This window comes from Phocoena phocoena, chromosome 21 (genome assembly GCF_963924675.1).
Source record: "Phocoena phocoena chromosome 21, mPhoPho1.1, whole genome shotgun sequence".
Lineage (NCBI taxonomy): Eukaryota > Metazoa > Chordata > Mammalia > Artiodactyla > Phocoenidae > Phocoena > Phocoena phocoena.
This window is the reverse complement of record NC_089239.1, coordinates 30,533,468-30,551,229: the sequence shown is the minus strand read 5'-3', so window position 1 is coordinate 30,551,229 and position 17,762 is coordinate 30,533,468. Positions and strand designations below refer to the sequence as shown.

General features: G+C 38.4%; 1 protein-coding gene across 1 annotated transcript in view; it reads left to right on the top strand.

The window, feature by feature from the left end:
• The first annotated feature begins 1,379 nt into the window (after nt 1–1,379).
• GPM6A (glycoprotein M6A) overlaps nt 1,380–17,762 on the top strand; it is a 135,194-nt gene continuing 118,811 nt past the window's right edge. Inside the window, exon 1 of the mRNA XM_065899844.1 lies at nt 1,380–1,783. Within this exon, the coding sequence (XP_065755916.1) occupies nt 1,747–1,783 (37 nt within the window). The 5' untranslated portion in view covers nt 1,380–1,746. The remainder of the gene's footprint in view (nt 1,784–17,762) is intronic.

Sequence of the window (17,762 nt, the reverse complement as noted above, 5' to 3'; positions counted from 1 at the left end):
AAGTGGAAGCAGAGATGCTGCTATGATTTGACTCTCTGATTTCCCCCTTGGTTTCCTTATTTCAATCCATGCCCGGAGCAAGCAGCTCTCTCATGAACCCTTGAATACAGATTGAAATATATTCAGAGGAGATAGGCGTTTGATTTATTTGATTATTATATTTACCTTTGGGTTAAATTCTTTTGAGGAGAGAAAATAAATAGCAAAGAATCGTAGACGTGAGAAGGCTAAACATTCCTTTGGGAGAAATCTTGGGAAATACAGAGGACTGTTGTACAAGAATTGCCTTTCTCCCCAATAGTTGCTTTTGTGATGGTTTTGAGGGTGACATGGAATATGCTGCTGACCCACTTTAAAAAACGTATGTGAAGTATATGCTCTGATGCAAGAAACGTATACTGTGGGTGATGAGGAGGCGAAGTCTTTTTTTATTAAAGGTAAGGAATTACAGTTTTGTGTGTGTGCGCACATGTGTGTTTCTCTGTGTGCTTGCTTCTTTAGAGGTGGAGACGGAGACAGGGATTCTTCCTTTCTTCATACTCTAGGCAAGGTTTATGCCCCCTGGGAAGTACTGTTTATTTTTCTTCCTGTACCTTTTGTGAAGTATGGAGACCCTTGGATCGCGCCCTGTCACTCAGTAGGCTGAAGTGCAAATGCTAATTTGTTGCCATACTGCAACGTTGTGATTTGCATTCCAAATCAGACTGCAGAATCCCATTATAAATCGCTTATCCTGTCGTTCCTCATCTAGCATTTGTTCTTTCTGCTTCCCCAAGAATGACCCTTGAAACAATTCTCTTTCAAGACATTCCCATTTAAAATCAGTTTTCATGGCCGAAAATCACAACAGTATATCACAAAGACATCCAGAGATTCTTTTTACAGAAATTGCAGTGTTTCTCTCCCTTTCTTTCAAGAGTTTCGTGGCGCTGAAGTGAAATAATGATTTAAAACCTATCTCTCAGGCTTAAAGGTTTATACTCATCCTTTTGAAAACCATCCTTCTCTATCTTTTTAAACCTGAGAGGTGTGAGCTTACAAGTCCTCTCTCAATGATCATCTTTTACAGATAAACCCTGAGATGGTATAATTGCATCCTTTCTTGGCACCTTTAAATCAAATTAGCCAGATACGTGGGGAGGAGAGAACAGGGGAACGCAGTTTTGAAAGGTATCTGACTGGGTGAGCAGTAAGACCGCAGCATAAAGAACCGCCGGGAGTCTGGGCTTTCCCACTCTGGTGGCAGGGAGGGGGAATTACGGGTTGGTGGTCTGCTTCCTGTTAGGAGAACACCCCTCCATCTGTTCCCAGCTCAGCCTGTTTCCAATTTAAAGCCCAGATTTCAATACAAACCTCAATTTCTTTTCCCCATTTGAAATGCAAAGCAAGCCTTTCACGTCCTAGAGCCTCTGCCACTGGGATTCAGACCAAATTTCCCCCCAAAATTCTCAGGCTCTTTGCTTGAATACCTGCTTGCAGTGGTGCACAATGGACAGCATTGAGAAGAAAAATTAATAATCTTCACGGAAGAGTAATTTGAATGAAATTGCACTTGACAGCCTGTCTCCAAGCAAACAAGAAACGCGAGGGAGCCTGAGCTAAGCTCCAAGGACTTACCCAAGCCACTGCTGGGGGAGCTTCCCAGGGACAAAAAAAAAAAAAAAAAAAAAAATCGCTCGCTTCTCCTCCATCTAATTGAGCTTTTGATTAATTCCTTGTACCAGATTCTACTGAAGAAAGGTAGCCATGGAAGAGAATATGGAAGAGGGACAGACACAAAAAGGTACTGTGCTAGAAAGGGGTTATTTGTAACTAAGTCATTATTTTGCAGTTTCCTTGTTTGCTTTAGACACTTGCCAGGAAGGCTAATGAATGTTTCTGTCTTGGAAGGCGTTTTTTGTTTCGCCTTTAGTCTGTTCCCCACTTGCGTTCATATCTGGCGTGAATGTTGCCACTATTTGCAAATCTTTCAGATATAAGTATCCAGACGCGGAGTTGAGTGTTAGTGATGAGAGCATTGCGGTATTGTTGCGAGCTGTCCCTTGGACCTTTGTTCATCGTCATTTATTTCATGTTTTCATGCTTGTCGAGCTGGGTCAAGGGATTCCTGGTGTGAGCCATAAATGCAATATTGGGAGCTGGTTGTAGTTAAAAATCTGGTGATGTAACCATTATCAATACCTCTGAATGGACATCTGATAGAACAAAGACCGAGAGTGTATTTATTATATTTTCCTTGGTGTGCCTTTTTTAAAAATCCTTTTTTCTTTGAGTGGATGCAGTTGAGTTTTAATAGAGATGGAGCAAAGGTTCATAAATTTTCAGAGTGTATGTACGGTGACATGAAGGTTTCCCTTTCTATAGAGTTGATTGTCATCAACTTCTGCATAATAAATGTCAAGGATCTTCTCTGATGCATTTTCTAAGCGGGTGAGGTATATCTGGCTGTATAAGTTAAAGTGAAATTGTCATTTTTATAGGTTGAAAATGGCCAGATATTGGCAATTTTAAATGATTCCAATACTGTAGAATTTGTGTGTGTGTCAAGTGGTAGCTTTGGAGGGAACGGTAGCTTTCACCCCAGAATCGGCAGCATTTTCTCTCATGTCTGTTCAAGGCTTATGTAATGTTATAGAAAACACTCTTGTGTTCTTAGGATGGAAAGAAACATTAATACAGGTAATGCTACTTAAAGGTTACATTTAAGAGTAGTACGGAGAAGATTCAGCTATCAAATTTGATTTCAAATGTACGTAAATGCATTATTTTAGAAAATTATATTTTACGTGATAAAATAGGTAGGTTGGAAGTATAGTATAGTTTTTACATTATTTTGAACCATTTAGCTTTGCTGGGTCTTTCACCTCAACACACACGTACACACACTCACATATACATAATAAGAGACATTAAATACATAAAGGTTTTATAGAAGCAATAGAGGAAGGCAGTAGATAAACCAGTGCCCAGATTTTAGACATTAGCACACTTGTTAATGATACTCTGTAACAGAAACACAATAATCTACCTAGATAGAATGTGATCTATTTTAAATGAAAAGAAAACCTCAACTGCCTTTACTATGTGAACAGACAGCTGAAGTGTTCATCAGTGATATAAAATGGCAAATTTTCATGGTAATTTTCATCCTTAAAAGGCATCTCAATTGACTGTTTTATTTTAGGAATAAAATACCTTATTTTAATATCTTTTTATAGCACATAAGAAGATCGCTTCTCGGCCAGTCAACCTGTTTAAGGAAATAGAAGTTTATCATTTTAAATAGAAAAATGGTATTCCTTACACTAAATAAAACCTTGAGATAAAGCACGGATTGTGGTAACCGGTTGAGTGTGTCTGAGCGTGCCTTGGTAGATGCAAGAAAAATGATGCCAAGAAAAATGATGTAATTAGTTGTGATGTTTTTGTCTCCAGTAACACTGAAAACCTTTCCTTCATTGGGGTCGGGGTAGCGGTGATGTGATGATCACCTCCACCTGTCTCACCGGGTTCTTTTTATCATAGATGTGCATACTTAGTTCAGGAACAGCAGTGGAAAACAATTTTTAAAACTTAAAATTTGTATAATGATCTCTAAGTATATCGAGATATATAAGTAAAATATCTGTGATTAAGCTTTTTTCTTCTTAATGGAGAAAGAGAAGGTTTAATTTTCTTCATTCCTGGTCTTCTATTCCTTTCAGCTATGACTATGACACCTTTTCTATATGTTTGTTGTTAGAAAGTTATATTTGAATGTAAATGCTCTCTCTACTTGAGTGGAGGCAGGAAACAATGTGATGGGATCTAAGTTGGAGGAGTTCCTTGACAAGCAGATAAAAATCATTAGAGGTTTTTACAGAGTTTAGGTGGACAGATCTGATGATCCATCCACTTAAAGGAAGGCAACACTTTGCATCAACCCTTACCCTGTTTTTCTTAAATTGCATAGGACTTTCTTAAGTAATATTTCAGATAGCACAGAATTCTCTGACGTTTGAAAGATGCTTTCCTGTCCCTTCGTAACAATTTAAATCGATTCTTCCCTGTTACAAATTTAAAGGACTTAAATTCATGTCAGTGTTTACTCATGTCACCTTCCAGATTCAGCTAGCATGTAAAATGGAAGGCAGTGGTCTCATAAACATATTTGGAAAAATGCAATAGAGTTGTTATTTAAGGACTTAAAAAGATATTCCATAGGAAATGTATTTTTCTTCAAAATGAGTTCTCCCTTCCCCACTTACTCTGAAAGGCAACCGAAAGCAGTCCTGTGACATTTGCACTAATTTAACTCTATGTGTTCAGTTCGGGAGAGACGATAATAAGGGGTAACTTCACCGGCCGTTCTACTCGGTGAACCCATGCCTTGGTGTGAAACGGAAATTGGGTCATTAATCTGTTATTCCATCCATGTGTGCCACCCTTCCCAAAGGTGAGTATATCTCATTGTGCTGAGTGGGAGTACAGTGTTTTAAGGAAACATGTTTTTTGTAAAACATGCCCTCTAAATGAAAGTCAATTATTTTCTCTCGAGTTCAACCAGAGCAACAGTGTTCTGGTATTGGAGGAAAAAAAAAAAGAAAAGAGGCTGTTTTGAACTTAGCCCTTGGGTTCAGCCATAATAAACCCAGCATCACTGTCATGAAAAATCGAGATACGTGATCACCGAATCCAGAAACAAGGGCTTCAGTTGTCATAGAGAGTTGGGCAAAGTACATGAAGAGATTTTTAACAAAGATTTAAAAGGTATACGTTTATGACTTGTAGATATGCAACTATATCTGGAACATTTGGCCCAGTCCTCTGGGAAGAGATGTAAATGATTTGAGGGTGTCTGATCATTAGTGAATTAGTGAATGTGTGTTCATATGGCCAGCCAAGTGGGTAGCCATTACTTTGTAGATAACCTCAGTGAACACATTACTGAATTAGGAGAAGTCACAGAGAAGGTCACTGATGAATCAATGATTAGAAGAAGTGATTTAAAGAAGTGATTATATAGAGATGAAAAGAAAATAACAATGGACAGAAGAGTGAGTAAGTGGGAATCTTCATAAACTGGCTGAACTGTTCCTAACAGCCAAAAACCTGATGGATTTCATTTCTGAATAGGAACATCGTATATGAAAAAAGCCTCAAAATTACAAGCTATGTACCGGAAATGTTTGATCAGCTCAAAAGATAGCCTCAGTGTTACTCACCATGTTTTTCTAGCATAATTAACTAGCAGCATATGAATCTACGCTGTCAACTTGTCCAGCTGAACAGAGTCCACCGCTGGCTTCCTCTGAGAATCAGTCCTTGGTGACCCTGAAGGACTGGGTCACTGCAGGACATAGAAGGTCACACTTGGTGGGAACAGCCCAGCTTCCTCACCTCAAACGCATCACGTGGCCACTGCTTAATGGCGCTCACTCAGCCTCAGCCCAGCACCACTAACATAGGTGTCGTGTCAGCATCCTTAACTTGTTAAAACCAGCAAGAACATCTCAATGAAAGGACAGTGCACAGATCTGTTTTTTCCCGGTTAGTTGTCATGTCTGTCTATCTCATAATTAACAACACCGTATGATTATATTTATGTCTGCTTATAATTATATACTTTACATTCGACAAGTATACACACATAGGACAAAAGCATATATATCATATTTGTGGGCTGACAAAGTCTTTTCAAAGCTTTTTTTGACTAGGGTTATTTATGCCTTGCCAGATGACTTTGGAGCCTAACTCTTCCTTAAACAGATGTCATCCCTGAAGAAGAGACACCACTGTAGTAACTGAGAAGAGAGGCGGCTTCAGCTCATCACCTCTAGATGATGTTGGTCAGTGTAAATTACCCTGTGATTTCGGTGCCAGACAATGGCCTAGGGACTTCACATAAATTAACTCATTGACTCTTCACAGTGACCTTTGGTGGTACTAATATTGAGAAGACTAAAAATCAAATAGGTTAATTAACTGGACCAAAGTCTCATAGTAGCAAGTAGCAGAGCCGGGGTTCGATACAGTCAGATGGTGGCCATGGTCTGACTTTCAACTACACCCTGCGTTGCGCTAGATGTCAACGTGGCCTGCCTGCCACACCCCCTTCGTAGTGACTCAGCTCCAGCCACATACTAACAGTGCACTAGTCAACTGTGCTTGGTAACTCATGGCTGTGTTCTTTATCACCAACTCTGGCTTGTTTGGCCAGATGTGAACAGCTTCACCAAGGGCAACCAATCCGTAGGTGAGCCAGCAATCTATGACCTGTAAGTCTTGACTCCAAAAAGATGGGCTTGGTCAATGGGACTCCTCTCTTGAGGTTGGGAGAAGATGCTTCTTGGTGTGTTGGGAGGGTCTCTTTATCCCTCCATGTATCTTTCTCGTGACTGTGCTGCCCATCCCCCCGCTAATCTGAGTGAGTCTCAGTTCTTGGCAATCAAAAGACCTCTAAATAAAACAGATGCCCAGATCCTTTTAGGAAGCTGATATGAAGGGACTTAATGTTAAGAACTTTTCCCCAAGTTTAACCTGCTAAGTGGCAACTGAACCAAATGTACACTTACTGTATACTTAAATGTCAACTTGACACGTTACTCTTGAACACATCCTAGGTGATGCTGAATTTTTCCCTCACCTATATTTTATTTTTATAATTTGAATAATTAATTCACCCTAAAACTTACCGAGTAAGCATTGGTAGTAAAATATTTTGAGAACCATTGCAAGAGAAATTAAAGAACCAGAATGAGTCAAAATGTCTGCTTTATTAATAGAATTAGAATCTTTAATAGTGTGCCATTGAAATCCATAGGCCTATGACTAGGAAAATAACAACAACATCAAAAACCTTCGAACAGTCATGGAAATGGAAGAAATTAATTAGCGTCCCTTTGCTTTTTGGATGTTAGCTACTTGTGGACTCAAGCAAAAGGGAATTTGTCTTGTCTAGACAGTAGCTCCAAGTGGACAAACTTCATCTCAACAAGCATTGTCAGATGTCATCAGCATTTGGACAACAAAGCTAGAAGAAGCTTAGAGATTGAGATTTTATAAAGCACATAGGAAAACTCTGTCCCGTGATTTGACAGCCATGCTTTCACTAGTGTTTGAAGCACTTTAAGAAATTAACTTCATGTTGTTATCAGATGTTCTGAGACACCTGTCAGCAGGGAAAATTAGGTGTATTTTTCATAAAATTTGGTAAATATTACCAGAACTTCTGCATTGCCCTGGTTTTTACGACTTCCGTAGTTTAGATTTCTTTTTTGGAATTTCTGAATTTTATTTATTTATTTTTATACAGCAGGTTCTTATTAGTTATTCATTTTATACATACCAGTGTATATATGTCAGTGTAGTTTAGATTTCATGTTTTAGAATATTGTCATCTTATGTTTCCATTGGATCTGTTGCAAATTATGTTCTTTAAAACTGTGGGTGCTATTTGTCTCTGAGACTCACATGCTCAATAACACAAGTTCTACCATCTTGTTAGGATAAAGGATATATGTCAGGGTTTTTTTTTTAACCGTATCATTAGAATGAGTGTATTCACCTTTTAAAGTGAAAGCGCTTAATATAGTTACTTCATTAACTCCTTGAACTGAAACTTCGTCTTAAACATTTAAGGAAACTGAGAAGAACAGGATGGTGGACTGAGATACTGATACAGAATGAAGGTAGAGTGATGACTTCAGAATGGTTCTTGGAAATTAATTATTCTTTCATCTCAAAGGCAGTGGTGCGTGTGGGATTCACAGGATACAGGAGAGGACTCCTAGTTTGTCAATTTTGGTTTTCCTCTACACATACGCTCCTCCCAGCCCCCTCCTCCCCATGCAAAATGTTTGACAGTTTTCTTTTTTCATACATCGAAGACAGACTGCCTGGCTTATTTTCAAAATCCTTTTGGATAGCATCCATACTAACAGGTGGCACAGCTGTGGATTAGCTGACATTGTAAAAATAATTCACGTTTTCCCATGTGTTCTCTATTCAAATGGGGACCATTGTCTTAGATATTCTTAATCTGCAAGAAACTTCCTCTTTTTGCTCTGAGAAAATAAAGGGAAAGAAAAACAAAAGATAGCTGACTGTTTCTCTCAACTTGCAAGTGGGAAATTTAACTTTGGTCACAGGTGAAATTCTGTTTTCTGGGGCCCATTTATCGAGCTCACTGGGGAATAAGTTTCAATGTGAGCAAATCTGAGATCAGAGAAAAAAAAGAAAGAGGCCTGTTGGGTTTTCAATGATTTGTGTTCCTAAAGTATCAAGACATATCAACCTGTCAGAACACCGCTGCTGTGTATAACCAGAGGAGTTTCCAAAAGAGAGAAACACATTTTTGGCACATTGTTTAAATCGCTTAATGTGTTTGGACTTACATTTCTATCATACGAGAAGTAATAATCTTTTAGTACACCTACCTCTACAAAAGAGAGTGATTTGGTGGAATCAATCCCTGAGAATGACTTTAGGAACGTAAAACATATTGTTCACATTGCCTCCTATTATGGAGCATGTGTGCTTTTATTTTGTTCTCAAGTAAAGGTGAGAGAATTAAAAATTTTTGCTAATTACCATTTTCCACTAATTGGTAATAGAAATTTCATTGTTTTGGCAAATATTTCCTCTCTTTTAATGCAATTTATTTTCTCCATTAGAAAGGTCCTTTGAATGATGAATTAGCTATTTTTTCTTAATAAAATAGAATGTGGGGCTTCCCTGGTGGCGCAGTGGTTGGGAGTCCGCCTGCCGATGCAGGGGACACGGGTTCGTGCCCCGGTCTGGGAGGATCCCGCGTGCCGTGGAGCGGCTGGGCCCGTGAGCCATGGCCGCTGAGCCTGCGCGTCCGGAGCCTGTCCTCCGCAACGGGAGAGGCCACGACAGTGAGAGGCCCGCGTAACGCATAAAAAAAAAAAAAAAAAATAGAATGTGGAAGAAAAAACTTCATAATTGTTTATATTCCTTTATTGTTATTTAATGAGAAAAAGTTCTAGTAAATTATTCAAATAAAGAAATAGTACATGATCAAATCCCTTTCCCTGAAAACTTAGCCAGTTTCTTCAATTTGGGGGATACCTCTCCACATTTCCTGTATCAGTGGATGTACATTTTCATGTGCAATAATCTATACCGTATCAATCTTACACTTCAACTTAGTGACTGAACATCTGAAACATAGCTAACTGCCTGTACTAACACGATTTATTTTTCATGGAAAAATAGTAAATATAATAGCAAATATTGAATAATCTAGGCACTGTCCTTAGCATTTCATGTTAAGTGTCTAATGTCAAATATATATGTTAACACTAATTCATAACAAAACTGTATTGATTATAGTTTTCTTATCAGTTTCAAAGGTTCTTTGATTTTTGAGGACACTATCTAGTCACTGGCTATTTAGTTCAAACTTAACTCTACAGGGAACTAGAAGAAAACCTTATACAAATATCCAGAGAACAAAGAGGGTTTTAACTTAATGAAATGAGATGGTCTTCATTTCAAAGCAAATAAAATGTGTCTAGTTCGAAAAACCATTCTTTCCCATAATAAAAATATTCAAATACAAATTTTGGAATTTTAGACTGGAAATTTCATTTTCAGTGCTAGTAAAGAACTGTATATATATATATTTTTTGTTTGTTTGTTTTGTGGTACGCGGGCCTCTCAGTGCTGTGGCCTCTCCCGTTGCAGAGCACAGGCCCCGGACGCGCAGGCTCAGCGGCCATGGCTCACGGGCCCAGCTGCTCCGAGGCATGTGGGATATTCCCGGACCGGGGCACGAACCCGCGTCCCCTGCATCGGCAGGCGGACTCTCAGCCACCGCGCCACCAGGGAAGTCCCTGTATATATTTTTGATGAAACATCTTTCAGTATTTTGCTACTAGAATCAGTCTTTTAAAAGATAGGATTGAGCATTGTTTGAGCTATGGAACGCTCAGATATGACATTGAATAAGGTTTGTCCATTAAAACCAACCTTAGGCTTTGAGAAGTTCTGAAGGTCTTAAGCAGAGCCCATATATCATTAAACCCAGATTCATTTAATACTTAAGAAATATTATAGTTTTGCATCAGTTTTAAAAAAATTTCATCCTTTTACAGTAAAGATGACTTTGAATGCTACTCATACAATAACTGAACTTAAAACATTTTAAATCTCTTCACCACCCACGATAGAAAGTAGTCATTAAGCCATAAGATCTGGGATTCAGAAACCATGTACTGGATTCTCTCCATAAACCATAACCATGTAGAAAACGCAGACATTTTTGTAGCCAGCTAGCATACTGAGTGGCCCATTAACTTGTGGGTTTCCAGAGCAGGTGACTTTTGCTACATTCGTCTTTTCCAGTAACATAATTTGATTTCTGTATAACTTCATCTGTACTATTCAATCCTAGTTTTCTCAAAACCCATTTTTTAATTTTTTTTGAGAATTAGTTTCCTCTACCATTATCTCTGGGATTGATGGGTTTATCGTGAGTATTCGATGGAATAGTGAATAGGTGAACGTGCGTATCACAGAATCTCCAGCAGAGTAGGAGTGTAGTCAGTTCAGGTTCATTCTCCATGTCTCTTCCCTCTCATCATAACACACTGTGACCATTTGCACAATAACCAGGCAACTTTCCTTGAGACAGAGCCAGAACTGCAAATTAAACAATACTAGATTTAATCACTTGCTTGAATTGTTGTGACAGTCATTTTCTAAATGTTGGTCTAGCATTTAATAAATGACCTCTCATATTATCTTTTTATATACATGCTATGTCCCTTCTTAGGGGTCTTAGGGGTGTAGTGTAGATTTTACCGTTCTTGAACCCAATCTGCAAAGTCTCGTTCATGTCTTGTGGTGATGATGATGGAAACTCAGAGGAGAGGAAGAGAAAGAGGAGGGTGAAGAGAAGAAGGAAAAGATGGGGTCAACCATACAGGCTAAAAGGATGAAACACGTTTCCTTCCTAAATAAAGACAGACCTTACAGAGCAGCTAAACCTAGCTTGGAAGAATGCTGCCATGACTCCATCTTATGCCATTAGATTTGAATTTTAAAAAGTTCTTTTTTCTTCTGGCCTGCAGTACATTCCGTAGTTTGACAGCGACCTTCATGAAAATGAGTAGACTTTCATTTTATTATGAAAGAACCCACATATTATTCACATTCCAATTTTAACAATTCAGTGAAATTCATTGAACGGTCAAGTTTAGCAGATGGTTACTGAAACTTTCAAAGTTATGTCTTAGAACTTTTTATAAGATGCTGAGAAAGAAAACGTAACGTAATGGTTTATAAATTTGCCGACACTAGGCTCACTGTTGATTGGAGTTGAACAAAGAAAAAAGTGCAAGAGGAAATAACAGTTTTAAATTATTGAGAATTTAATAAAATGAGGTCTTCCTGAGGCTCTGTCTAGTCAGTTTTCAAGATGATAAATTCAAAGACTAACACGTCAATAAGGAACAGAATTTCTTTTTACCTTCTTTTATGCTTTCCATTCTCATATTCTTATCAGTATGTAGTCTGTACCGGTTGCCCAGTATTGTGGCTGTGAACAAGGCTTAGTCTGGAAAAAGGGCATTTCAGCTCTAGTCAGTGGTATGTGGGGAGTATTTCCATACAATATTTGCATGTTTATGTCTATGTCTTCCTCCCTGCAGTTTGGTGTACTAATTTTTTGGTATATCATCACTGATTTATGCTTGGAATCAACGTATGATACATTATCTGGTGAAATCGAGAGGGAGTTCTTCTCGAACATCTAAAGTTATGTAACGTTTTGTATGCCAGTTATATAGTGAGATCAAAAAAGTAAAATCTTGGGAGAAGATAAACTTATTTATTTATATGTTCTTTTTATACAGTGATATGTTGCAACCCTAGATAAAAACTTAGTCATCAAAGAGGTGACAGACACTTGCTACTGTTACTGATCTCTACTCCACAAAAGAGTGAGGGAATCCGCTAATATATGACATATATGATTCTTTCATAATGATGTTTGGAATATCATCTGTATATCATATGTGGATACCACTTTAATATGAATATTAAAAGTTTTTTTTTTTTTTGTGGTACGCAGGCCTCTCATAGTTGTGGCCTCTCCCGTTGTGGAGCACAGGCTCCGGATGTGCAGGCTCAGCGGCCATGGCTCACAGGCCCAGCCACTCCGCGGTATGTGGGATCTTCCCGGACCGGGGCACGAACCCGTGTCCCCTGCATCGGCAGGCGGACTCTCAACCGCTGCGCCGCCAGGGAAGCCCATATTAAAAGTATTTTTACCCGTTGTTTCTGGTAAAGTTGGAGGAAAGTTTATGTCACATTCACAGAAGGGTCATCATTACAATATCTGGCCTCAACTCTAGTACTTTATTTATTCTTTCAAATTCTGCAATAATGCAAAAGCAACATCATTATAACCTAATGATTCTGAGGTCTCTTCAGGCAGCTGGATTCCCATGCCTCTGTCCCACCAAGCATTGCACAGTTTTAAAAATATTAAAAATAGAGTGTATTTTTTCATCTAATATGCTCAATTAAAAAAAATCAAATCCACTGGCCACTCCATTCCATCTGTGTCAGATTGTGGGCACAGTTCCTCCTGTTTATTGACATATGTTCATTTTGCCTCAGCCTTTAAGTATTAACAGAATTATTTTAAAGTGTCTCCTGGGTGATTTGTGACTTATTTGACTGTATTGTAGATGTGTTAGTTTGACCATCTCAAATTTCTAATACCAAACAATTTGTTCTACAAAGATGACATTTCAGTGTACTGTCAGTGTGGTACTTTTAATGAAAAAATTTAATGAGTTCATAGTTCCTACATAGGAAATAGAGGAATAATATATGATATGACATGATTAAGATTTGCAGATTATATTTACATGGAGTTTATAGTAAATTTATCAAATATTTCCCCCAGATCATTGTGAGCTCATTAATTTGTTGTGCTATTTTACCTTTTTAGCAAAAATTGGCCAAATGTTTGGAAACTTGATTGATGTATTCGTATGTAATGACAAAGCTAACATTTTTGTCAATTTTGAAGTTGTACGAGTTTGGTACTTTGGTGGCCTGTTCAACAGTACTACTCTCGTGTCTATGATTTACTCTGCCTGCCTCAGAGAAGATGGCGTGTCTTTTCATGTAGAGAGTGGAATATCTGCTTTGTTTTTCCTTGGATTAAGTAACACTCCAAAGATCGTTTTCCGTACATGTGGCATGACTCAGTGGAATCTCAGCTCCCACAAGCTGAGGATGCCATTCTGTCATGAGTGGTTCTTTTTTTATATCATCTACGATACGTTTACAAGGCTGTTTGTGGTCCTTGAGGTATAAAGAATTATGTACCATTTCAATATTGAATGTAACTCAGACTCAGAGATAATAATAATTTACTTATTATCGCTGGTTATTTTGAAGTTTTATTGTGCAAGAAACAGAAGCCCTCACTGAAAGGGTCTTACAATCTATGTTTTAGAAATGTAATAATGCAGTCATTTTAAATAATAATTTTTAAAAATTGGGCTTCAGTTGCACAATAATGCAGGACAGCACTGGTGAACAATGGAGTGCCCTTTAGTTTATGTAGATGCATAATTTTATCTGTTAATTTTTAAGCGTGGGTGTGAGAAAAAGTGGGAATGGATGGGAAAGACTTGGGTGCCCCTGATCTTACTATAGGGTGGTCTAAATAGTTTTAGACCAGTTCTGACCCAGACGTTGGGGAGTCCCATCCCTAAGTTAGATGATGTACATTTAGTACAATAAATATAAAAATCACATTATGAAATTGGATTTATGTATACATGGTTTGCATACATTGATTAAGTAAAGCAATTTATTTCTCAAACCCAGGTTTTGGTACATGTATAATTTTATGGTTCACGGGCCCAGCCGCTCCACAGCATGCGGGATCCTCCCGGACCGGGGCACGAACCCGCGTCCCCTGCATCGGCAGGCGGACTCCCAACCACTGCGCCACCAGGGAAGCCCTCGAATATTCTTTTTAGCTCTTGATGTTTCCATTTTGTAAAATCTGAAATAAGATCCCTCTTCAATCTCTGTGACAATGTTTAATCATGCACTCCAAATTATAGAGCTACTGGAGTTATTTAATGACTTCCTGACCACGTAGAAATCCATATAGTTTAAAAGAAAATTTTGTACTCTCAGGATTGTATTATTTGAAACAAAAATTGTTTTAATTTCTTTAAAATTTATTATCAAAAATCTATCCCACTTAAGAGACCATAACAAGTTGAACGAAAAAAGAACTTACCTGGAAAAACATTTGAATCTTATCCTTATGAAAAGGGTTTTGCAGTATGCCTTTTGGCTAAGGGTTGCTCGTGTGTTTTTGAAAATATGTTCTATTTCTAGGGTGACAACTAGACGTCTTTCGGAGGTGTCCGTTGTACCGGTGCCCACTCCGTCTCTCACTACGTTATTAAATTTTTACTTTTGTATATAAAAATGTCAGTATTGCCTCTGTGCCCTATATGCTTTAACTTTGTTGCACGAATATCAGTCTTTATTATAAGTTGAGTTTCCACAGTTGTTTTCAGTTGATTTTTAGGTTCATGGAATTTTCTAGTAGTTCATGGAGTGACAGGGGAACATCAGCTCAGTGTCTGATGCATTGGAAGAGGTCATTGAATGCTACACTCCAGAAATGACAGTGGTTCAGCCAGTCATTAAAGAAATGGGTATATGTTTGCGCCAAAACAGAAATGATGTGTATTTCAGAAGAGGGCTGATGCCTGTGAGAGTCTAGAGAAGAGATCTGGCTGGAGCTTCCGGGAGCTGAGGACAGAAAGGTGTGGGCTTTGCCTAAGGTCTCCAGGGGCCGGCAGTGAGCCTGGTAGAGCTATTTAGAGGGCATGGTTGGGAAAGAATAATGTTGTTTCCCATTTTGCAAATTGAGAAGGAAAAAAAAGGATGTTACTATGTATCCAGCCACTGAAATCTTTTTACTCTTAGCTCCTAAGTAGCCTCTGGCAATGATTTCCAATTTCCTTCATTTTCTTTTATGTGAAATACAGCTGAGGCTTTGCCAGACAAAATGTGCCAGACAAAAATTGAATACCTCTTTCGGAGCGGTGTAAAAATTGCATTTTACATCTTGGTAAAATTGCTTTCCCGAGGAAACCCATTGATTGTTAATCCATTGTGATCCTCAAGTTTCCTTCATTCCATAACCAAGAGCTTCTGTCTTGCTAGTTAGATGCAGTGGCACTAAAAGGAAATGTTTATCCACCCCTGTAACTAGATTATAAATGTCACAAATGGAGTTTTATTCACCTTAAAATGGTGAATCGAGCACTATTATAGAACATTTGGTTTAAAGATAATCTCAATATCAAGTTGAAACAACTGAGCTTCCTTAAAAACTGTTAAATGATACACAGGCAGCCTTTGGGGGAGATAAGGTGATGATTTTGCCTTAATCTATTAGCAATGAATAACTTGTAAGAGAAGAATGATTATTAACTGTACTTTGCAATGGATGGGCTATTTTTGTGCCTTTGGGATTTACGTGTCTTTGTAAGTTGTACAAGGGTAGCAGTACCAGAGTCTAACAGAGTAGTTCTGCCTTTGGTTTGCTGGATGCTCACCAGTTTTGGGGTGTGTTAAAACATAGGTTGCTGCCCCTCTTCCCCTCACCTCAAGTTTCTGATATAGTAAGCCTGCGGTGGGGTCCAAGAGTCTTCATTTCTAATACTTACCCAAATGATGCTGTAGTGGCTAATCCTGGAACCACATATAGAGAACCATTGGTCTAGTATATTGCTTCCACTGGGTAAAACTCACAGTGAATTTCCCAACTGAGGTTTATAATTTATATATATCCAAATAAAGATAGTATGGATTTGAAACCCGAAAGCCTGAGAGGAAAACATAGAAATGGCAGTCATTTAAACTAAGAACCTTCTGGGTAAATAACTCAAACATATTGCTTTTGAAAATCAAAAGGATTTTTGAAATCTGTGATCATAAGTTCTTGATTACTTCAAAAAGTTTTGTGAAATGTGCAATGGTATAGAGTCCTTCATCTGGATTATTCAGTAGCTGTAGGAGAAAATTACAATCATGGGATGATGGGGGAAATTGACCGAGTTAGAAGACTTACAGTTATTGAAAATGTTAATAATGCGTGCACCAAGAAAACAGTTATCATGTATTCAGTATACATGGGAGCTCAGTTATCTTAGGGGATCAACTCCATGTCACACCTGACTGCCAAGACCTGTTGCTGGTATGAATGCTATTGTCGATCTCAGTAGCTAATTAACAAATATTATAAATAAAGAAATTTCATGTCAGAGATCATGAAAGAGCCCATGAAGACCAGCTCTAAACTAAGTTGAAATAGTTGGTGATCACTCTTGGTAAATAGTTGGTTATGACTACGATCACAAGGCATCTTTTACTGGCAAGTTAAATAAGATGGAAGCAAAAACTGGAACTGTCGAGATACCAATTATCACCATGTATTATAGAGTTATTTACTTGGTTTTTTTTTTGCATTCTCTTTTTAAATGTACATAAATTATCTTGAAGAAGTGAAATAACTAGCAGTTTTTTACATGTTGCTATGGAATATGATATCAAATTAGCTAATTTTTCTGGAGAACAGAATGCTTAAGTAAGGTAATTGTTTTACTATAAAAAATGAAGACATAAGCTTAACACACACACAAAACATAGTTGAGGACTTTATAGAAATTCTTGAAATTATTGTTTTGGATGAGAACAACTTTCAGGGTGAATTCAGTATGCTCTGGGGAAGGAAATGCCTGTGGGAACTTATTACATGTTCATTAGCTTAAAAACAAACCAGCAAACAGCTTGCATGGATGGAAGAGCTTGAAGACTGTGTCTTCCATCAGTACTACCCCTAGGAATTACACCTCTTCTCTTCCAGAATTCCCAGATGTAAACATCACTGCTGAATTACGATCTGGTTTTGGTAAACACAACCCAAAAGCTTTGTTAATGCAACAGCATGGGGCAAATGACTTATATTCTAGCTTTTACATATTCATAATGCAAAACCCTCAACTGCCAGAGGGAAGGTGGTGGAAATAACCAGGACCACTCAGACGTGGATCCTAACTCTTCCATATACTGACCTTACTTTTGGTCCTGTAACTTAGCTTCTGGTCAACAGACTTAATTTTATCATCCATATGTTGGGATTGATATATCATTAAATGAGATAATGTTTGTAAATCATCTGAATCATCGGCACTACTTGGTAAATTGTAGAGGATCAAAATGGATTTTTATTCATCTTTTAGAATATGTTACTGTTTTCGTTCCATTATGCTATAGGGTCTCCCTGTCCATGCTAAAAGACATCTCATATCTGAAAACTTTGTGATTATTCGTAGATAATTAGTTTAGAATGACTATGTGCCAGCCACTCTGCTAAGTGTCACTGAACAAGACTAGATTATGGAGCTTTTTTTTTTTTTTTTTTTTTGCGGTACGCGGGCCTCTCACTGTTGTGGCCCCTCCCGTTGCGGAGCACAGGCTCCGGACGCGCAGGCTCAGCGGCCATGGCTCACAGGCCCAGCCGCTGCGCGGCACGTGGGATCTTCCCGGACCGGGGCACGAACCCGTGTTCCCTGCATCAGCAGGCGGACTCTCAACACTGCGCCACCAGGGAAGCCCGATTATGGAGCTTTTGACGTGGAAGTGGAGGCAGACGATAACTGAAACAGCATCCACACACAGACAGATATGAAAATATCAGG